The following is a 22,094-nucleotide window of genomic DNA, read 5'->3' as shown; positions in this document are numbered from 1 at the left end:
TCACTGGTCACTGGTAACCACTGGAGGAAGCATCCTCCCCAAGAGCCTTCAGAGAATATGTAGAATATGTCCCTGCCAACACCACGTTTCAGACTTCTAGTCTCCGGAACTGAGAATAAATTTCTATTATATAATACCACGTAGTTTGTAGTAATCTGTTAGAATAATCCTAGGAAAATACAGGGCATTGCTGGGGGATAGGTGAATGTACGTACACACACCAATTTACATCTATACGTACTTCCGTATCTATTTTGAAGACCACAAGCCCACACTGATGCATTCAATAGTGAGAAACCTGGCTCCCACTGTTCATAATATGTTTATGTACTTGATCAACCCCCGTATGTAGTCATCTCGCACCACACCCTCCTCACACAGATGCCCTCTCGCACCCACCGCTGCCCTGACACCTTGCCAGGCCACCCTGCCAAATGGACTCCCTTCTCGCCTCCAGCACTGAGTCAGGCCGCCCCTGCGAGGGCCCCATGCTGGCCTGGCCTGGGTTTGTTTTCAAACTTGATATAAACAGTGTACCGGACATCTCCTTCTGCAATCTGCTTTCCCACTCAGCATTAGTTTGTAAGTTTATCCATATTAATGTACATACCTTCAGCTCACCCACTGGTACGGCTGTGTGGTATTTCATTAGTGAATCTGCACACGATGGACATTTGTTCGCAGGTTTTGCTCTGACATTCGTGTACTTGTCTCCTGGTGCACACACAGGCAAGTTTTTCTAGGGCATCTCCATAGGGACAGAGTCACTGCATCCCAAGGTGTGGGCATCATCACATTTTTTTATTTAATGCAAAAATATTTCCCAAAGCGATGTGCTTCCCTCTCCCGGGCCTCTCTCCAGTAGAGCGCAAGTAGAGGTTCTATTGCTCCACGTCTCAGCAGCCCTCGACAGAGCTGGGCTAATTGATATGGTCTGGTGCATTTTTCCGTTATCTGCACAGTCAATACTGATGGCTAGTTGTCCGCCCAAATCCGTTCTTTCTTTGTCCTTAGATCTTGTACAGTAATAGAGTTAGAGCTGCACACATGGCAGCCAATTAGGCTACGTTTCCGAGTAGATGTGGCCCATGACCAAGGTCTTGCCAATGCAACAAAATGGACGTGTGGTATTTCCAAGTGTGGGCCTTATGCCATTGGACACGGCTCTTTTCCCTTCTTGCCGGCTGAGAGTCCCACGTGACAATGATCTTGCTTCAACCACACAAATAATACACTGACCTCGGGGATGGCACAGCAACAAGATGGAAGGAGCCCGAGACCCAGGTGACCATGTGCAGCAGGACCACCCACTGCTCTGGACGTTACCAAACAAACTTGGCCCAAAAGTCACGTACCATTGGGTTTGTTATAACAGCTGAGCCTTTACCCTAATGCCTTCTACCACCGGAGCCTCCCCTACCAACACCAGGTAGCTGTGCGAGTCCTTGGGAGGCGAAGTCCCATGTCACACCCTGTGAACGCCAAGTGAAACCTGATCTTAACCGATGCAACCCCCTCGTCTAAACGCGGGCTTTTATATAGCGCTCCAAAAATACTTTTAATTTTTCTCTCAGAACATTCCCAAGACAATTATAGGAGGAAAACTGGGGGGCTGCTTGACTGTGGGTTTTCTCCTCCTCCCCAGCCTCCGTGGTGGTATTTGGTGAAGAAGCAGACTTTTCTGTGGGTACAGCATATTTGCAAAAAGTGAAAATAATTAGCTCACAAAATGGTTAAGTCAGCACTGTGCCCTTTTCTGATTTTGTTCCGGAGAGCTGGAAAATATTCTCCTGACTGTCTTTAATGTTAAGAAAAATGTAGGGCATGCTGACTGATGGTGGCAAGTTGGAATCCAAGAGATAATGAGATAAGACTGGGTGTTCATTTTGCCAGTTTTTAAAAAATGGTATAAAACTCTCTGCTACCGAAAATGATACTGTGTCATAAGTCACAGAGTTTGGTCAAGTCAATTTTATGTATTTGAGGTAAAAAACAGAAAAGCAAACGTCTCCATCGGTGGGTGAAGAGGCAGCTTGAAAGGCCCCCGAGCCCAGTGCTGCTCTGCGAGTTTGCCCTTTGTTTCTTCGCCAGCGAGAGCGGTCCTGAGTGAGGCCGCTGACCGCGCTGTCCTGGCCAGAGTCGGGGCAGGAGAACCATACACCTGCTGGTCAGGTGTGCTTATCTTTTCTTCCTTTTTCCCTCTCCCAGGGGCTAGGAAGTTACTTTTTAGGTGGGAGGAAATAAGACCTAAACATTCATTAATATGAAATGCTATTTGAGTCTGTATCCCATTATATCTATTTTGGGCCTAACCGAATAATTCAGGAGCAAATAGAAGGACTCCACAGACTCCAGTAGATTCTCTCACTAAAAACGCTCACCTAGGCCCTGGGCGGGTGGCTCAGTTGGTTGGAGCATCGTTCCATTCACCAAAAGGTTGCAGGTTTGATTCCCAGTCAGGGCACATACCTAGGTTGAGGGTTCAATCCCAGGTCTGGGAGTGTACAGGAAGCAACCAGTTAATGTTTCTCTCTCCTTCCCTATCCTTTGTGCACCCCCTCTCCCTTCCTCCTTTCTCAAATCAATTATTTTTAAAAAAGTTAAAATCTTAAAATAATTATCTGCTCCTGAAAGAAAAATCTCTCTCTCCAACAATCAAATTTTTACTCAAACTCTTTCCATAACTTATTCTTTTATTAAAAAGTTTGTTTTTTTCTGTTTAATAATACATGTTTTAGAAAATTTGGAAAACACAGGAATGTATAAAGAAAATAAAAATCATTCAAAATTACACTGCCAACCACAGCTAGTCACTCTGTAGGTTTTAGCCTTTAAACATTGAACTAACTTAGCTCATTAAAGCTTCTCCAATCTAGCCATAAGACTGTCCTCATGTCTTTTTCCACAGAATATAAAATAGAAATGTAACGTATAAAAAACATACTCAAACAGAATAAAATGAGATTTCTTTACAAAATAGTTTCCTACAAAACCTCCATGTGCCAATTCCTAAGAGTCACAGGCTCTAACGCAGACTATCGAGCATTTATTAAAAGAGTAACAAGAGCACGAAGAGGAGGAGAAAGGGCAGGGCTCATCTCCAGATTCCCGCCCGGCTCCTCATGCTGCCAGGGGCAGGGTGCCCGCTTTTCCTGCGTGCTGGAGGCTTTTCAGTCTTAGGGACTGTGGCCAGGCGGCGAGGGAGAGCCTGGGAGGGAACCTGAGCGTTGAAGGAGAGAAGAGACAGTCAGCATTGTGTACTCTCATCCCCAACCCCACTGAGGAAAGGCGTCCTGCCCGGAGAGGACCAGCGTCTTTCCGCAAAGGGGAGGGGCCACTGCAGAAAATGGAACAGCAATCGGATGGGCGAGGCCACAGAGAACAGAGCCCCGGGAGTGAGTAGGAGCCCTTCCATCCCCCTCCTTCTGCCCTGCTTGCGCTCACCTCTTTCCGGGGGACCTCACCCAAGCGGGAGTCTGTGTTCTTTCTAGGGACAGTATCCCCTCGGCTGTCAGACCTGCCATAAAGGGAGCAAGATGGGGAAGCAGTTCCTCCCACTCTCCCCAAGACTGAATAGAAGAACCACTCCCCAACTCTGTCTTAAGAAGAAAAATAGCCCTGGCTGGTTTCGCTCAGTGGATAGAGCATCGGCCTGTGGACTGAAGGGTTCCAGGTTCCATTCTGACCAAGGGCACATGCCAGGGTTGCAGGCTCGATCCCCCAGTAAGGGGTGTGCAGGAGGCAGCCAATCAATGGTTCGCTCTTGTCATTGATGTTTTTCTATCTCTACCCCCCTCCCTTCCTCTCTGAAATCAATAAAAATATATTTTAAAAAAGAATAAAAATAAACAAGATAGACCTGGAATTCAATAGGAGGAGATATAAGTGGAATCAAATACTGAGTTATACTAGGAAATCACAGCCTAGGCTTCAGAATTAAGAGCTGCAGGGTAAAGAAGACAAAACTAAGGTAGAAAGACATTGTGAAGAGACTTTTTAGAAGCAAAGAAAAAAACAAACTAGAAAGGAAGAGACAAAAGAAAGGTGGGGAGCAGTGAGAGATGGGAAGAAACGACGTGTTGATGCCCATCTCACCCTCATGGTCCTCCCCAGAAAAGAGTACTCAATGGACAACATACACATCCCTCCCTTCCCTGCCTGCCCACAGTCCAGATTCTACCCCTAATCCTTCCTCCCTCCCCTCCCTCCCAGGCTGGTACCCGCTCTGTTCCAGCCTCTTCAGGTAGAGCAGCAGATCCTCAGCAGGCAGTGCCCCCCAGACCCGAGCCTGGTACAGTCGTAACATCTCCATCAGCTGCCTCGAGGACGCGAGCCCATCTCCCCCTAGAGAGACATCAGTCATGGCTGTCATCCTAGCCCTCCTCCCCAGGCCTCATCCCATCTCCTGGCTCCACACCCAACCCCTTCCCTTTTTATCTCCCAGTAAACCATGACCTGCTTACCTCTCTCTGGGGAGCCACTGCTGGGACCACTGCTCTGTAAATGGGCTGAGGGAAGCTCATGGACCCGGAAAAGATTAGACGCCATGGCTAAGGGTACTTTAGTTTTATGGACAGGGGGTGGGAGGCGTGGCACGTGAGGGGCTTCCTCCCAAGATGGGACGGTCGGGGGAACTAGCAAAAGGAAAGAGATCAAAGAATCAGGAAGTGGGCTAAAGAGCCAAGGCGGTCCTGCCCCCTGGCCTTCATTAGGCTCCACCATCTTTGCCAGCTCCTCACAGTCCTTCCCACACAACCCACTCCCACTTCTCCAGGCCAGCCCCAACCTTCTTCAGGCTGGCACTCACCAGACTTAGGGGGTAACAGGTCCACAGAGGAGTCCTCATTGTTCTGGGGTACTGTCTCCAGCAGCTGGGGGACAAGAGAGTAAGGTTCCCTCAGGACCAATAAAGAGACTTAGGTATCTGAGGGAAGCAGAAGCTGGGGAAGTAAGAGCTACAGTTGGCCACCTAAGTTCCAGAAAGGATTTACGAGACAGGAATAAGACTGAGAGAGTAAGAAGCTGGGACAAAGTATTCATCCAAAAAGGGAGATGAAGCCAGGGCCTGGACTCCTAGAGTAGAAAAAGGAAATGAGGAAGGAAGAAGAAAAGAGGTGGGATGAGTGGGTCCTCTCTTACCTGGTGCAAAAAATGCTTGAGGCCGTCCAGCTGAGAAGGGGGTGGCAGCCCTGGCTTCAGGAAGCCATCGCCATCTGACCCAGGGTCTTCCTCAGGGAACGGCCGTTCTGCTCTGTGATCCGGATGGAAGGCTCCAGCTGCAGAGGGGAAGGCCCCAGCTGTAGAGTGAAACATGTATGTGCGCAAGCACATGTGTATGTTGTGGGGCAAGGGTTCCTCCACAACTCAGCTCACCAAATGCCCCCCCAAAAGAGGCCTATTAAATATATGAGGGACACTGCAGCAAGGAGAAGATAACGAAAAGTTAAAGTAGCTGGAGGAAAGGGTGGAAGAGGACTGAGAGATGAATCAGCTGAATTCTAAGAAGTGTAGATGGAAGGGGAAAGCTGTAGTACTCAGACTCTAAATAAATACATCTATAATAATAAAAGCATAATATGCTAATTAGACCGGACAGCCAAACGACCTTCCCAATGTCCTTCCAGCCGATCTTCCGAACGAAGCCGGGGCTGTGAGGGCCAAGCCTCTTGCACGAATTTCATGCATCGGCCTCTAGTACCACCATAAACTACTTAAAGAACCAAAACTAATATTCAGGGGGAACATCGATGTGAGAAACATCGATCGGCCACCTCCTGCACACACCCCAACTGGGGATCAAACCCGCAACCTGGGTACGTGCCCTGACCGGGAATTGAATCTGAGACCTTTTGGTGCACAGGGCAACACTCCAACCAAATGAGCCACACTGGCCAGGGCATCCCTCATTCTTAATTCAACCTGGGTTGTCATGTTTGCACCACACAGAGCACCCCCATCCACCCAAGTGGCACACTCCCAAGGTTAGCCAACCTAAGGGACTGTTGCCAACCCATCAGATTGCCTCTCTTTAAACTGGACTTAAGGAACAGACACCATGGTCTCTGTAAGGTTATCTAGTGTCTTGGCTGGTCAAATCCATGTTCAAGCTGAAGTTATGAGAGCTACAGTCCTGAGCACAGGAAGTGCTGGTCTGCCTAGAGAGAGAAGCAGAGGTGCAGGGAGAGGCCGTCAGGAGCCCATGCAAGCCCGAAGGGAGGAGCCGCCGCCTCAGCCCGATAGCGCTGCTGGGTCCACACTCCAGTTCTCATTAGGGCCAGCTACACCCCATTTCCATGAGCTCTCCCTGCCTTTATTCAAACCAACTTGAGTAGATTTCTACTCCTTGCAACCTAAGGTCACTCAGACATCTAAATACTCAAGTCCCAGATGGAAAAGCAGCGAGGTAAGAGGGAGCCAATTAGTGCAGGTCAGGGGAACCCAAAGATGCCTGTCCCATTACCTGAAGAAGAAGTGAGATCTGGCTTTGGTTCCAGGGGCTGGAAGGAATGCTGGCTCTGGAAAGGGGGGTCCAGCAGGAGGCTAAGGTCTGGGGAAGAGCTGCAGAGAACAGGTGGAACTCCAGGCAGCTCGTCCCTGGCTTCCCGGCTCTGCTGCAATACAGGCTTTAGGGCCACGGCCATGGGAGGCACAGTCCAGTTCCTCCTCTCCCCCTTCTCGCGTTCCTGAGGCCCGGGGCTGGAGGGGCGGGCGGCGGGGGCCTGGGGATAAGAGGGAGGCACAAAGAAGGGCCAAAGCCGAGTGCGTTTAAAGAGGCAAGACACGGTACAGATTACAAATTAGCGGGACTTCCTTAAAAGAAGATGGTAGTGTCTACCAAATTTTAAAATGCTTATTTTTGATCTTACAATTCCATTTCTAGAAGTTTTATAGGTATATTTGCACAAAAACATAGATTGATGGTATTTATTGCAGCAATTTATAGCATGTAGCAAAATATAGGCAACAGCTTTAAATTCCACTAATAAGTACTTAAATAAAAAATTATACAACAGTGTAAAGAAGGCTACGGTTTGTGGGGGGAGCTCTCAAGACACCAGTAACAGTGGTTCTTCTGGGGAGAGGAACCGGGAGACTGAGGGGCAGATATGGGATGGAGGTTACTTTCTCTGTGGATCTTTTTGATCTGTTTGGATTTTTTTCTTACCATGTGCATGCTACTACCTATTCAAAAAAACATTTTAGCTAATAATAAAAATGTCGTAATTAAAAGAAGGAAGCAGGAGATGCCAACATAAGACGGGTCAAGGGTGAGGCTCTCAACCCTACTCTAGGGCAGGACTTAGCAATAATTTTGGCCCTTAACATCATAATTCAACTACCATTTGGCAAGACTAATATCATGTGTTCCTCATCACCTCTTGGGTGGAGAGAAGAGAGGCCCAATGCAGTGAGGCCAGTCTGGTGAGCTATGGCCATGGAAAAAAGATTTCTTTTGACGAGACAGTTATTTCTGGGAAAAGCACACAGATTTAAAAAAGAAAAAAAATGCAGGTCCAAGGACCTGAACTTAGGAGTTCCCTTGGGAAGAAGCTAGATTTCCAAAGAAGGGATCTAGACACACTCTGAGCTGCTTAGCTTAAGGGGTAATGCCTACTGGGGGGTTGGCAGGCAGGGTAGAGGTGCCCAGCAGGTGGTTTGCCTCCTCCCAGTGGGCCTGCAGCATGGCTTGGAGTCGCTCTACCAGCTCGGCCCGCTGTTCCTCCAGCTGCTGGTTCCTACTCTGCAGTTCCCGCACTCGCGCCTGCTCCCGGGCCAGTCTGAAGAAAAGACGGGAGAGCTGACTTGGAATAAGAGGAACCAAAACGGAATGTCAGAGACATCGGAAGTCCTGACAGGAGGTGGGGCCAATGCGGAAGAGGAAGGTCTATGGAGGGCAGCTCTCACCACTCCCAGGCTGGGCTCTACGTGCAGGGAAAGGACCGGGCCTCAAAGGGGGACGCCCAGGACCAGTACCTGAGCTCATAGTCCTGAGCCACCTGCTGCTGCCTTTCCTCTCGTTCTGCTTCCTGCTGGTGCTGTCCATTGAGGTCCTGCAACTGCTTCCTAAGAGGACACAGATGAGACGAGAAAACTGAACGTGGGGACAGAAGTAAGCCAGCATGTGTGCCTGTGAGACGGCCAGCCACAGGCGGCCAGCAGGACACAGCACAGCGGGCTCAGGGAAGAGACGAGGACAAAGCTGGTGCCTTAGGATGGGCTCCCCAGAAGCAGAGGCTGAGATGAGGATTTATGGGAAAATAATTCACTTAAGAAGCATTTTCCAAAAAAAACTGGTAGGAGAGTGGGGAAGACGGGAAGTGAGACTGGGATGGGAAGGAGGCTCGATCCCACAGGGCAGCTCTGGAGATGGAGTAGGTCACAGCTCATCGTTGTCCCATCAGTCACTGGGTAAAGGCTGCGCATCAAGCACTCTGGCTCTCTGTGCACCTGTAGGCAGCTGTCCCCCAGGTGCGGCAGCCAGCGCGTGGGAAACGACAAGGGCTCGGAGAGGACGTGGGCGGGGCACGAATGGCACCTGTGTGGCCCAGGAGGGGCAGATCCAGGAAGGCCCAGTACCTGTGCTGTTCCCTCAGGGAAGCTGCTTGCCGCAGGCTGCTCTCCTGAGCCTGGGCCAGCCGCTCTGTCACCCGCTGCTCCAGCTGCACAGCCAGCTCTGACTCCAGCTGGATCCGCTGGCTTTCATACCGGGCCTGGGAGTGAGGAAGGTGGGTAATAGCTCAATTCTGTTTGGAATTAAGAGAGGACGATGATAGAATGTAGACAAAAACCCATGTGCCAACATGTCCCCTCACATGCCCAAGGGATGAGAGTCAGGAGCTTTGCCACGGGAGTGGGAGAGGTTCCCTTTCCCTTTAGAGCAATGGTCCTCAGCCTTCTGGCCCTTTAAATACAGCTCCTCATGTTGGGACCCAACCATAACATGATTTTCGTTGCTACTTCATAACTGTCATGTTGCTACTGTTATGAATCGTAATGTAAATATCTGATATGCAGGATGGTCTTAGGCGACCCCTGTGAAAGGGTCGTTCGACTGCCAAAGGGGTCGCGACCCACAGGTTGAGAACCGCTGTTTTAGAGCATGAAGTATTCACACCTTATGTGTACACAAAGCTGAAAATGACTCTGGACAAAAGAAATGTATTTTTTTAACCAAAATAAATGTTACGTAGAGTAATCAAATTTGTCATGTGTCAGAGGTAACAGTACCTGACAGTCAATAAATGTCAGTGTCCCTTTCTCCTAAAGCAGCACCAGGCTATATCACTCTCTCCATTTTCTCATATTTCTTTTTCAACTCACTGAAATGATTTCTACTTATAGTATACATCATGAAAGAATTTAATGTTTAAGTCCAACAGTGGTGCTTTCTCAGTCTTATGTGGTCTTGCTGCAATATCTGCCAACTACATCAACCCTTCCTTCTAAAACCATGTTCCCTTGGCACCCATGATGCCGCCTGCCACCATCTCTGTGTTTTCATTCTATCTGACTGCTCCTCGGCTCAGCTGATTGCTCTTCCTCCTTCTGTCCATAAAGGTTCAATGCTTCCTTCAGGCCTGTCCTCAGCCTTCTTTTGACCTCGCATTAACACTCCGGCCACTGGTGCTTCTGCATGTGTATAATCAATGTTTGGCCTTTAGGCCATGGTTTTTTGCTGCCATTCATACTTTGAACACTTTTTCAATCTCTCTCTCTTTAGCCTAGACCTGTGGTCGTAAAATTTTTAAAGTAAAAGAGCCGCCTGTGGCTCGCGAGCTGCAGTGTGCTGACCTCGGGCCTAGACCTTTCTTCCAGGCTTTAAGAACGACTATTGAGCCCAGCCAGCGTGGCTCAGTGGTTGAGCATCAACCTATGAACCAGGAAGTCATGGTTCGATTCCCGGTCAAGGCACATGCCTGGGTTTCGGGCTCAATCCCCAGTGGGGGACAGCTGGTCAATGATTCTCTGTCATCATTGATGTTTCTATCTCTCTCTCCCTCTCTCTTCCTCTCTAAAATCAATAAAAATAGATTTTAAAAAAAGAACAACTATTGAATAACTATTTGGATACACCTCAAACACAATACATCCAAAATGAGCTCATTTGGTTTTTTACCCTCAAACCTTCTGTCCCTATTATATTTCTCGCCCTAATTAATGACACCGATCTCCACTGAAACACGCAAGCTATTTGAAACCTGGAGTTATCCTTGACTTCTCCTATTTCTTTACTCCTTCAACTGATCGTTCCATTCTATTTCCTTAACATCTAATTTACCCCTCCACTCACCACTACATTAATTCAATATCATTTCAAGTCTAATTGATCTCATTGCCTCGACCATACCCTCTCCCCTCTCCCATTCTGGCCCCAATAGATCCTCCCCTTCGTGGCTGAGTAAGTATCCTAAAATACAAAAATGTGCAATTTATTCCCTTGTTTGAAACCCTTCAAATGCCCCAACTGGCTAAGAAAGTTCTAGCTACTTAACATGACTTACAAGGCCCTTATGATTTCCCACCACCCATCTACCTCACTGCTCCCAAATACGTCCCAATCATACCAAACTCTTGCACTAACCTACATTGTTTAAAAAATGTTTTAAATTGTAGTAAGAAAATCATAATATGAAATGTACCTTCTTAATCCATTTTAAGTGTACATTTGAGTAGTGTTAACTATATTGTTGTGTAGATTTCTAGAAGTTTTTCATCTTGGAAAACTAAAACTCTATATCCACTAAATGATGACCCCCTATCTTCCCCTCCCCAAATCCTGGCAACCAGCATTCTACTTTCTGTTTCTATGATTTTGACTCTAGATATCTTGTTACCTAATTTCTTTTTTTTTAAATATATATTTTATTGATTTTTTTACAGAGAGGGAGGGAGAGGGATAGAGAGTCAGAAACATCGAAACATCGATGAGAGAGAAACATTGACCAGTTGCCTCCTGCACACCCCGCACTGGGGATGTGCCTGCAACCAAGGTACATGCCCTTGACTGGAATCGAACCTGGGACCTTTCAGTCCGCAGGCCGACGCTCTATCCACTGAGCCAGACCGGTTATGGCTACCTAATTTCTTTAATGAAAAATAATAATAATATATATTCCCTTTAAGCCAGCAATTCCATGTTTAGGAATCTGTCCTATAGAAGGGGTACCAAAGACTATGCATAATGATGTTCACTGCAGCACTGTTTTTATAGTGAAAAATCGGTATCCGTGTAAACTTCTCTTCAAAAGAAAAATGCTTAAGTAACCTATGATTCATCTATTCCTTGCAATATTATATAACCCTTAAAAAGAATGATATACATCTGAATGTACTGACATGGAAAGGTGTCTACGATCTGAGGTTAAAAATCTAACAAGTTGCAGCAAATACATAGCATGTTCACATGTTTTGAATGCACCAGCCCATAAATGAGAAGGCTCTGGAAGGAGGCACACCAAATGGTGTGATAAGAGGAAGCAATCAATGCTTTTTACTTTAGTACTAGAGGCCCGATGCATGGAATTCGTGCACAATTAGGCCTTCCTTCTCCTCGCTGCTGGCACCAGCTTCCCTCTGGCACCTGGGACCTGGGCTTCCCCAGTAGCCCCGGCTTCATCCGGAAGGATGTCCAGTCTAATTAGCATATTATGCTTTTATTATTATAGATATTTGAACCTGTGGTACAGATAACTTTTATTGTATTTTAAAAACAATTTTTAAAGTTCTCTGAGAATTCTACTTTGAACCATACATGTAGAATTGATGCTCCTTTTTTTGTCTTTGATATTTATCTCTGATAATTAAACTTTGATAATTTAGGTATGCACGTTATTATTTCTAAAGTAACCCATATACAAGCATACAAACAAACAGAAATTGAGTTTATGACTTTGAAACTAGCTGAGGAAGAAAAATGTCGAGTAAAATGAGCAAAAAGTAATGAATCTAAAAGATACAAGAAAGGAGAGAAAAATAAACACTGAATAGGCAAGACAAAATAAGATATAAAGTAAAGCACAGATCCAACTATGAATAAATAGATTAAATGCTAATGAACCTCATGCTTTGACTAAAATACAAATATATAAAAGTTGAAAGTAAAAAGATTAGAAAAATATTTGCCAGGAAAATTCTATTTTTAAAAGAAAGGCTGGTAGAGCTCTATTAATATTAAGCAAAAATACACCCTAAGGCCAAAAGCATTATAAAAGATAGTCACCTCGCAAGGATAAACATCCAATTACCAGAAAATGATATAACAATTTTAAAATTTATACGCATCTAATAACATAGCCACAAAATGTATAAAGCAAAATTGACAGACTGCAGGAAAAATAGACAAATCCACACTAAGGAGATTTAACAGAAAAAAATCTATATGGTTACAATGGTCTAAACAGTTAACAAACTAGACACACATTCAAAACTGCACCCAAACACTATACATATTCTCAAGCACACATGAAACATTTAGAAAAGCTGACCATATATAAGAGATAAAATAAATCTTAAATAATTTAAATTATAAAAAAAGAATATTCTTCCATGATGTCCAAAAGAAACTCTCAAATAATATGAGGTGGGAAAGAGAGAAAGAAGAAGAGGGTGGGAAGAGGAGAGAGGTTGAGAGAAAAAAAGAGAGAGAAAGGGAGTGTGCAAGCCTAACCAAGTTAGCAAGCATGGCTCAGCAGTTAAGGGTTGACCCATGAACCAGGAGGTCACGGTTTAATTCCCGGTCAGAGCACATGCCTGGGTTGTGGGCTTGATCCCCAGTAGGGGGCGTGCATGAGGCAGCCAATCCATGATTCTCTCTCATCATTGATGTTTCTATCTCTCCCTCTCCCTTCCTCTCTCTGAAATCAATAAAATTTTTTTTTAAAAGACTGTAGCAATTAGCCTTAAAAAAAATTGAATGTCAACTGTAATTGATAAAAAGGTAGTTATCATCATAAATAAACTAAATAGGGAATTTTGTATATGCCTATGATTAATAAAACAAAACAAAAAGCCATGATCTACCTATATATTTTCTTTTTTAAAATATATTTTATTGATTTTTTACAGAGAGGGATAGAGAGTTAGAAACATCGATGAGAGAGAAACATCAATCAGCTGCCTCCTGAACACTTCTTACTGGGGATGTGCCCGCAACCCACGTACATGCCCTTGACTGGAATCGAACCTGGGACCCTTCAATCCGCAGGCTGATGCTCTATCCACTGAGGCAAACGGGTTAGGGCCGCCTATATATTTTCTATAAGAGACTCACTTTAGATACAAAGATGCAAATAGGTTGTAAGTAAAAAGATAGTTCATGCCAATAGTAACCAAAAGAGAGCTCAGGAGCTATATTATTGTGGGAGAAAATAAATTTTAAGTCAAAAAAAGTTATATCAAGAAGATATTAGCACCCTGGCCAGTGTGGCTCAGCTGGTTGAGCATCAGCGCATGCACTGAAAAGTTGCCAGTTTGATTTTTGGTCAGGGCACATGCCCAGGTTGCAGGTTCAATCCCTTGTCGGGGTGTGTATGGGGGGTGACTGATCGATGTTTCTCACATCGATGTTTCTCTCTCTCCCCCCTCCTCTCTAAAATAAATAAAAACATGAAAAAAGAAGATAGAACAATTATAAACATTTATGTACCTAAGAGTGCCCCCAAATACATTAATAACTGACAGGAATAAAGAGAGAAATAGACAGTTCTACAATAATAGTTGGAGACTTCAATACCCCACTTTCAGTAATAGTAGAACAATAAGGAAATAGAGGGCTTGAACACTAAAGCCAGGCACTATTCTGGAATTCTACAATAAATAGACAAAAATCCTTGCTTTCGTGGATCTTACAGAAAACAAACAAGATTTTAAAAGGTATGCTATGGCCCTAGTTGATTTGGCTCAGTGGATGGAGCATTGGCCTACGGACCGGGGGTCCCGGGTTTGATTCCAGTCGAGGGCACGTACCTCGGTTGCGGACTTCTTCCCGGCCTGGGGCCTGGTCGGGGCTTGTGCAGGAGGCAACCAATTGATGTGTTTCTCTCTGTCTTTCCCTCTCTCTTCTACTCTCTCTAAAAATCAATGGAAAAAATATCCTTAGGTGAGGATTTAAAAAAAAAAAAAGGTATGCTACGCAGTATATTAGGAGGAAAGTTAAACAGGGAAGGGAAATGGATTGTCAGAGGTTGCAGATTTTACTCAGTGTGGTTGGGGAAGACCTCACTAAGAAAATGACATTTGAGTAGTTCTTACCCTCAATTATCGTTTACCATACTACTTCACAAATGTGTGCACTAGACAAATTCCCACCTGGCTGGAGAGCTCCTTGTTGGCAAGGGCTGACCCCAGCTCCTAGCACAGAGCTTACATGGAGGGGCTATTCAACAGGCTTACTGAATACACGAGTACACACATACATCTAGCACCAAGGAGTGACAGCAGCTTATAAATTGCTACTTATAAGTTGTTTACTAATATCTATACTGTTGGTTTCCATGATAAATTAGTTTCCATGTGGTCAGTCCTCCAACTCAATGAGACGGTGAAAGGAGTGTGCTTGTTCAAACACTGGTCTAACTAACGCAGAAATTGAATATCTTCTTAAGTCAACCACTAATAAGGGAAAGAAGTCTCTGAGATGGACTTGCTCTCAGAAACTTATTAATTTTCCCTTAACACACATTTTACACATAAAAACAAAGGCCCATAAAAGTCTAATTAGAAACGTGAGTGTTTGCCATGACTCCTGAAAGGTCACGCTGCTTCAGAGTTCCTTCCACTCACCTGCACCAAGCTCATTTCCAGCTGCAGGGCGTCTCTCTCTCTCCGGGCTGTATCCAGCTCTCCTTCTACCCGTCGCATCTCGGCCTGCATCAGTGCCAGCTGCTGCTGGGCCTCCCGGGCGGCCTGGGCTTCCCTCTGCAAGTTCCCCTGAGAAAGGGAAATCAAACTTAAATACATACTGAATTTCCTGTCTCCTGGTTACCTCTATTCCCCAACGCACCCCCACCCCCATACCCTAAACCCAAGCTTCCTTTCCCTCCCTTCACATTTGATCTAGTTTCTAATCTCTGTTTAACCCCACTCTTTGGTTTTCGTGTATTTGATGCCCAAGCCCTTCTAGCTGGCCCTACAATCTCCATCTTGTCTCCCACATATAGTTCTTCACTCTCCATCCCAGCCCCGTATACCCCACATTCTGACATCCCATCTTATTCAATTGTCTTGCCCTTCATCTGTTCCCCGTTGCCCAACTGCTGCTTTTACCTTTTCCCTTTCCAGCTGAGCCTGGCTCTCCTCCTGCAGGGCCTGGCAGCGCTCCTTCAGCTGGCGCTCTTGCTGGGCCCAGGCCTGCCTCTCTTCTTCTAGGGCAACTTGCAGTGTCTCCAACTGTCGGTGCTCACTGATTTGCCCAGCACGAGCCTCATCCCGTTCTTCCTGCAGGGCCCGGCACTGCTGCTGTTCGAGCTCCAGGCTCAAGGTCAGAGCTTGCCTTTCCTCTTCCTATAGTCCCGGGATAAAACCAAGATCCTCAGCATGCCCTCAAGAGACCAGCAATCTGCCCCTCCACCCCCACACAATGTGCCAGCTGAGAATTATGTCCATTAAAAATACAAAAGCTGACAAGCCTACAGGATTATAATATGATAAGAGCTTTTGTTCCAGAAATAGGTAAGTCTGGGTTCAAATCTCAGTTTGAATCCCAGCTCTGTCATTTACTATGTGTGAAATGGGCAGGCATAATATTAGGGTCTACCTTGTGAAGATTAAAGTAAAAAGTGTATGTAGCCCTGGTTGGTGTGGCTTAGTTGGTTGGGCATCATCCCATGCACCAAAAGGCTGCCAGTTCGATTCCTGGTCAGGGCAAATGCCCGGGTTGCGGGGTCAATCCCTGGTAGGGGGAGTGCAGGAGGCAGCTGATCGATGTATCGCTGTCACATCGATATTTCTCTCTCTCTCCCTCTTCCTCTCTCTCAAAAAATCAATTAGAAAATCCCTTGGGAAAAAAAAGTATATGTAAAGCATTTAGCACTTAGTAAGTTTTCAATATATAAAAGCTATCACCATCATAAAAAATTCCACAAAGAATAAAAAACCCAGCCTACTATCATGCAGTAGCCAACCAGCAACCTTCAAAACACGGTTGGATGTAGCCTGCTAAGATTTTAAGTACCAGCATGCATGTAGCAAGCATGTGTCATGCATGCAACAAGTTCCAAACCTGGCTACTAATTCATATGGGTAATCACCTTATCATTTCAGCAATAAGAAACATGAATGAGTATCATCCCTTCTTTGGCTATGCCCTAGACTAGAATTCCCAAACCTGGCTGAACAAAATCACCTAGGAAATTTCTGAAAATATTTAGGTTCCTAACCACCATCATATAGCTACTGAGTCAAAACCTCTGGGGATGGGTCCCAGAAATCCGTATTTTAAAATAATCCCCTAATCAGCGGTTCTCAACCTGTGGGTCGAGACCCCTTTGGGGGTCGAACGACCCTTTCACAGGGGTTGCCTAAGACCATCGGAAAACACATATATAATTACATATTGTTTTTGTGATGAATCAGTATGCTTTAATTATGTTCAATTTGTAACAATGAAAATACATCCTACATATCAGATATTTACATTACGATTCATAACAGTAGCAAAATTACAGTTATGAAGTAGCAACAAAAATAATTTTATGGTTGGGGGTCACCACAACATGAAGTACTGTATTAAAGGGTCGCGGCATTAGGAAGGTTGAGAACCACTGCCCTAGATGTATGTGGTGAGGATTAATTTGTAGTCTCTCAAACTTACTTGTGGCAGAGCCCTTTTTGGAGGGTATCTAGCGGAATAGTGTTCTAAGGAACACACTTTGAGCAATATTGCCCTGGTGTAACTAAAGTTTTGAATTCCCACATCCACCAATTGCCCATAGCCTTCTAGAAGTAATTAACATAACAGCCTCTATTGGAATTAACCAAGCCCGGCATTCTTACCAGCATCTCTCTTTCCCGTTGCTGTATTCTGGCACCTTCCTGCTCGCGATTCAGGGCCTCCAGGGCCTCAGAAAGACTTTGTTCCAGGCGGGTTACTGTCTTTTGGGAAGAGAGGTACATAGGACAGAGGAACTGAGGGGAATCTCTATATGTTATACTTCAATAAGCATTAAGAATGTAAACTTTAAAACTAAGAGTTAACGAAATGACTTGAGAGCCAAAAAGACTGCAAGGTGTACGGAAAGCTGGGAAGACATCAGTGATGCAAGTTTAACAACAAAAACAGTGAAAGGAGCAGAAATAGGAGAGAACTGTCAGGCCAGTTACTGCAAGATTGAGGTCAATCTGTTAGGACCTAATCCAGAGCTGTTTCTACTCCCCTTACGCTAGCAATCAGTGACCGGGGTTCTAATTCCATGTGAAACACATTGCCCACCTCCTGCTGCTTGCTTCTAGTGAGTTCAGCTGCCTGGCGCTCCTCCTGGAGTCCCCGAAGTACCTCTGTGCGCTCGGCTTCATGCTGGTTCCAGCCCTCCACCACGCGGGCCAGGGTCTCAGGAAAGGAAAGGCAGATGGAATTTCAAAATAACATTTTTGTCCTCTTTCTGTCCATGGGGGTAAGATCAACAGTTACCTTCTCCCAGGAGTCAGTACCACCCCTCACCCCCGCTCCTAGCATGAGCAAAGAGATGCTGGTTGGCCACCCCTGTTTACTATTCCTTGGTGCTCCCCGTGGAGAGACCCAGCACATTCTGCTAGCCTGGCACCTTATCCAGTTGTTCAATCATGATGTCTTTCTTGCGGTCAGCAGTCACGGCCACAGCTAACTGCTGCTGCAGCTCCAGCACTCGGGTCTGTAGGCTCTGAATATGGCGCTCGCAATGCTGGGAAGAAGGATAAGGAAACTGAGTGCTGCCATCCTCAGTCTGACCAAGCACCACACCTTCCTCCTCCTCTAAGAGAAATGGACTGGAGACAGGAAATGGGCTGTGTCCCAAGAACAGAATAGAGCTGGGGGAAAATCGGGAATTATAGAGCAGGAACCTTAAGGCCCAAGGCCTCCACCACCTTCCTCTGCCATCTCAGAGAGCAGGGGCTTAGCTTCCAGGCTCTCCCCTTCCCTGATCTATGGACCTTCTGGCAGAGGTGCAGCAGCCCACGCTGCAAGGAGTGGGGGTTATTCTTGCCTGAGAAGCTCATTGAACACAATGATTAAACAAAGCAAGGATAAAGGCAAAAGCCTTTCATTCATGCCCAGGCAGTTGAAAATAGAAGACAGAGCCCAGCTGGCGTGGCTGAGTGGTTGAGCATCAATCTATGAGCCGAGAGGTCATGGGTTCGATTCCGAGTGAGGGCACATGCCCAGGTTGCAGGCTTGATCCCCAGTAGGGGGTATGCAGGAGGCAGCCGATCAATAACTCTCTCATCATTGATGTTTCTATCTCTCTCTCCCTCTCCCTTCCTCTCTGAAATCGATAAAAATATATTTAACAAAAAAGAAAATAGAAGACAGAGTTCCAAAAATGACAACATAATCGGTGATTTTGATTTTTCTTCTGTCTTGTGTCTCTTTCTTCCACTTCAGACAGGCTACGGTGCAGAGAGATAAAGCTCATTACATCAGCAGCTATAAAGCCTCTGACAAGACAACAGAGTTCACTGTGTATTCACCACATGCTTATGGAGTGTTTCTATGTGTTAGGTATATTCTAAACCTTAGGAAGACAGTGCTGAACAAGGAGCTTAGTTTTCAGAAGGGCAAAACAAGCAAGATATATCAGACTGTGATAAGCTACATGAAGGAAATGAGAGTAATGACTACGTGGCGGAGAGGTGTGCCGTTTAGATGGGATGGTGAAAGGAGGTCTCCCTGAAGAGCCATCTGAGCAAAGTCCCAGCGTGTGGGCCCTTAAGCCTTTGCCTTTTTAGCACTCAGCCCTTTTCTAATCTCTGCTGCTTTCAAAAGGAAGCTTTGATATCTCACCTTTCGGCGTGTATGCTCTGAATCCAGTGCATCTCTCAGGCCCTGGAAATCCGGGGGATTGAGTGGGGGTCCCGACCGAAGGCTGGTGTAACGGGGAAACAACTCCTCCAGGGCTTGGGCTGAGCTAGATGGAGATAAGTCTTGCAGGGGCCGGGTGCTGAGCAAACCAGGTAGAAATATTAAGATTGGGAAAACTTTTGAGACCCATTAGTCCAACCGTGACATCTTACAATGAGGAAACTAAAACTCAGAAAGGGCAAGAGACTCAGTTGAAGTCTTTAAGTTAGGTAGTGATCCTATATAATTAAAAGCTGATATGCAAATTGTCCCCTGGACTGGGAGTTCGACCAGGGGGTGGGGCTGGCCGGCCAACTGCTCTAGGCCCCTCCCCTCGCCAGCCTGATCACCGCGATCAGGGTCAGCAGGACCCCATCCATGCACGAATTCATGCACCAGGTCTCTAGTAGAACCATAAGTAGCACATAGGTTCTATGATTCACTCTATAGTGCTCCTTCCTCTATGCCACACTTCCTGTGGTAAAAGTCTCAGCAGAAGCAAGCTAACTCTCCTGGGAGAAGGAGGACTAGAGGTGGGGAGAAGGCCAGGTACTAGTCAGCAGATGCCCACGTTCCTGAAGGAGTAAAGGGAGAAGATAGGAGAGAACGGATAAAACCAAAAGCTAAGTGACAAGTGTCTTAGGTCTTAAGAGGTACAAGGGCAGTAAGGAATCGAACACTCGGCTTCCCAAAAAAGCAAGCTAGAAGAATCCCAAGGAGAACTCACTTAAGCAAGGTGGCTGTGCTTTCACTGTCAAAGGAGTCTTCTTCCCGTCTCTCTGAACCAGCACCTGGAGTAAGGGGATCCCCTGCAGGGAGGCAGAGGGACCCACAGCCAGGGTCAGGTAAGGAGAGAACAGGGACCACTTGGAGAAGAGAACAGAGCGCCTTCCTTTCTACTTCACGCTCTCCTCCGGCCCCTCTGCCAAAGAACGGAGCCTTTCCTCCGGAAATCCTGTCAGAGGTGTAGGCCCTCCCGCAGCCACTTCCTTTCTCTACTTTCTCCCATCCCGTAAATCCAGGTTCTCCTTTGTGGGGAAGGGATTTACTCACGATAGGCTGTATCACGTGAGTTTTGGAGCATGCTCTGGAGTTGGCCCCGAACACTTTCCATCTCAAAGATATGCTTGGAACCATCCTAGAAAAAAGGAACACAGAAACCAGAAGCAACTTGAATAATCTATATTCAACTACTGCCAGGGTAGATGGCATCCAGTACCCCCTAAAGCCCAATATCTTTTGCTCCAGCACCTAGAAAAGCAAGAACAGGAGAACTTGACCCAGTAAGGGTCACACACTCAAATGTGTACAGAAGCCAGACAGGTTGTGTGAATAAGTTGATCTGGCACGTTAAATTAAACGTGGAGAGGATTCTTGCTGACTAGGGAGCAAATACCCTGCCTAAAGACTGTGTAGCCCATGGCTATCAGCTTTTCAAACTCTGGAAGGCCTACCAGTTTGCAAATTGTGAGACCTTTTCTATGCAACACTAATATCTTCTCTGTAACATGTTTACTAAACAACTAGAGGCCCGGTACATGAAAATCATGCACAGGTGTGTGTGGGGGGGTTCCAGCCTGCACCCTCTCCAATCTGGGACCCCTTGGGGGATGTCCGACTGCTGGTTTAGGGATCGGGCCTAATCCGGCAGTCGGACATCCCTCTCACAATCTGGGACCGCTCGCCTGGCTGCCTGATCACCCCTAACCACCTCTGCCTGCTGGCCTGATCACCCTAACTGCCTCTGCCCCCACCACCGTGACTTTGTCCAGAAGGACATCCAGAAGATGTCTGGTCTATTTAACATATTACCCTTTTATTAGTATAGATGCTTTCATTATTTACATGCCTAATTTTGAACCATACAATCAAAACAGTTTTGAGCTGGAGGGATCTTAGCATATGTTGCTCTATCCTTAAGTCCCTAGTTACTTTTTAGGATGGAGAAAACTTATCCTCACCCCCAGCCCCCAAACCCCAAAGCACAGCAACCTAGCCCACAGTGCAGGTAGCTCTGACAAAGGAAAACACTGGGAAATTTCACGATTTCCCAAATTACGGTGTCCCAGGCCACTCTCCCCCTCATACACATTTGCTTCCGGAAACAAGCATGACTGTGTACTTAAAGGGAATTTGAAATCCAACAACAGTTCAAATCTCAATAAAGCTTTTTGTTTTTTATCACCCCCAATCCCAAAATCTTAGAGGCCCCCCGCCCCCCAGACACACCTCCCTCATCTTTTTCTTCAAGTTGTTCTCCAATCCAACGGACAAACTGCGACTCAGCTCCTGGGCCAAGCCGTCCAAGCCCTCGTGAGGCGGGAGGGAGGCAGAGGGTAAATACAGCTGCGCTCGGGCTGTGGCCTCAGCCTGCCGGCTGCGGTGCAGAGAGGCATAGAGCTGGGAGGTCACCTCCGAGGACACTTGGTTCAGCCCAGGGGCTTCTGAGGAGTCACTCAGGAGGTCCTCTGCCCGCAGAGGTGAACTGGGACTGGTAGCTGATGTCGCCATGAGTGCGGGGAAGAGAGAACTGGAGACAGCAGAGCTGGGAATTCCAGGTTCTGCTTGAGGGGAGTCCAGTGGGGAAAGTGCACAGAAAAGGAAGATTTGGGAGAAAGGAGGAAGTCTCCAAGCCAAGGAACGTGGGTGAATAAGGGTCTGGAGGCTTTCTGGCTAGAGGAAAGGTTCCCACCCGTACCTCGGGTCATGGGAGAGAGCAAGAGCATCTCCTTCCACAGCTCCTGGAAACTGTGGAAAGGGGGGATGCAGCACGGAGTGGGGACAGAAGACCTGTGGGCCAGAAGCACCTCTGCAGTTCATCTAGTGCTGAAAGTTACAGGTCAACTTCTGCACAGGCTACGTCCCTGGTCAACTCAGCTCTTAAATCCCCACACCCAGAACGTGCAAACCGAAAAAAACCCAAATCCAATAAGGGCCTAAGTTCCGTCCAGGTATCTCACTTGCCGGTCAACTGCCTCTAGTCTCAGAGGCAGGGATGTCAGGCTCCCCGCACCTCTCTGCCCACTGCACCTCCCCGCCCACTGCACCTCCCCGCCCACTG

The 22,094-nt window shown here is 46.5% G+C and overlaps 1 protein-coding gene across 2 annotated transcripts; it reads right to left on the bottom strand.

The window, feature by feature from the left end:
- Positions 1-3,026: 3,026 nt before the first annotated feature.
- On the bottom strand, positions 3,027-22,088 carry CNTROB (centrobin, centrosomal BRCA2 interacting protein). 2 transcript variants are annotated; one of them, XM_006761666.2, is made up of 19 exons: positions 21,263-22,088; positions 20,087-20,171; positions 19,761-19,842; positions 18,977-19,133; positions 17,760-17,876; positions 17,429-17,545; positions 16,993-17,091; positions 15,265-15,501; positions 14,782-14,928; positions 8,578-8,711; positions 7,975-8,064; positions 7,616-7,778; positions 6,461-6,719; positions 5,140-5,297; positions 4,808-4,871; positions 4,464-4,634; positions 4,221-4,344; positions 3,445-3,517; positions 3,027-3,220 (listed from the first exon to the last, which is right to left on the bottom strand). In XM_006761666.2, the coding sequence occupies exons 1-19, from the start codon at positions 21,542-21,544 to the stop codon at positions 3,095-3,097; spliced, it is 2,685 nt and encodes an 894-aa protein (XP_006761729.1). In that variant the 5' UTR covers positions 21,545-22,088; the 3' UTR covers positions 3,027-3,094. The 2 variants fall into 2 exon arrangements, with proteins under 2 accessions (XP_006761729.1, XP_015418069.1); XM_015562583.1 differs by having other exon boundaries at positions 18,977-19,100.
- Positions 22,089-22,094: the final 6 nt, after the last annotated feature.

This window comes from Myotis davidii, unplaced genomic scaffold (genome assembly GCF_000327345.1).
Source record: "Myotis davidii unplaced genomic scaffold, ASM32734v1 scaffold37, whole genome shotgun sequence".
NCBI lineage: Eukaryota > Metazoa > Chordata > Mammalia > Chiroptera > Vespertilionidae > Myotis > Myotis davidii.
Note: the sequence above shows the minus strand (reverse complement) of the source record. Positions and strands in the feature narration are given on the sequence as shown.

What these genes read in the sequence shown, in the direction of transcription:
- CNTROB (XM_006761666.2), bottom strand. Translation starts at nt 21,544, where the DNA reads ATGGCGACATCAGCTACCAGTCCCAGTTCACCTCTGCGGGCAGAGGAC. An exon ending in TGAAGAAAAAGATGAGGGAG is followed by an intron (nt 20,172 to 21,262) that starts GTGTGTCTGGGG and finishes CCTTTTTTCTAG; the next exon opens with GATGGTTCCAAGCATATCTT. An exon ending in CTCAGCTGGAAAGGGAAAAG is followed by an intron (nt 14,929 to 15,264) that starts GTAAAAGCAGCA and finishes TCCCTTTCTCAG; the next exon opens with GGGAACTTGCAGAGGGAAGC.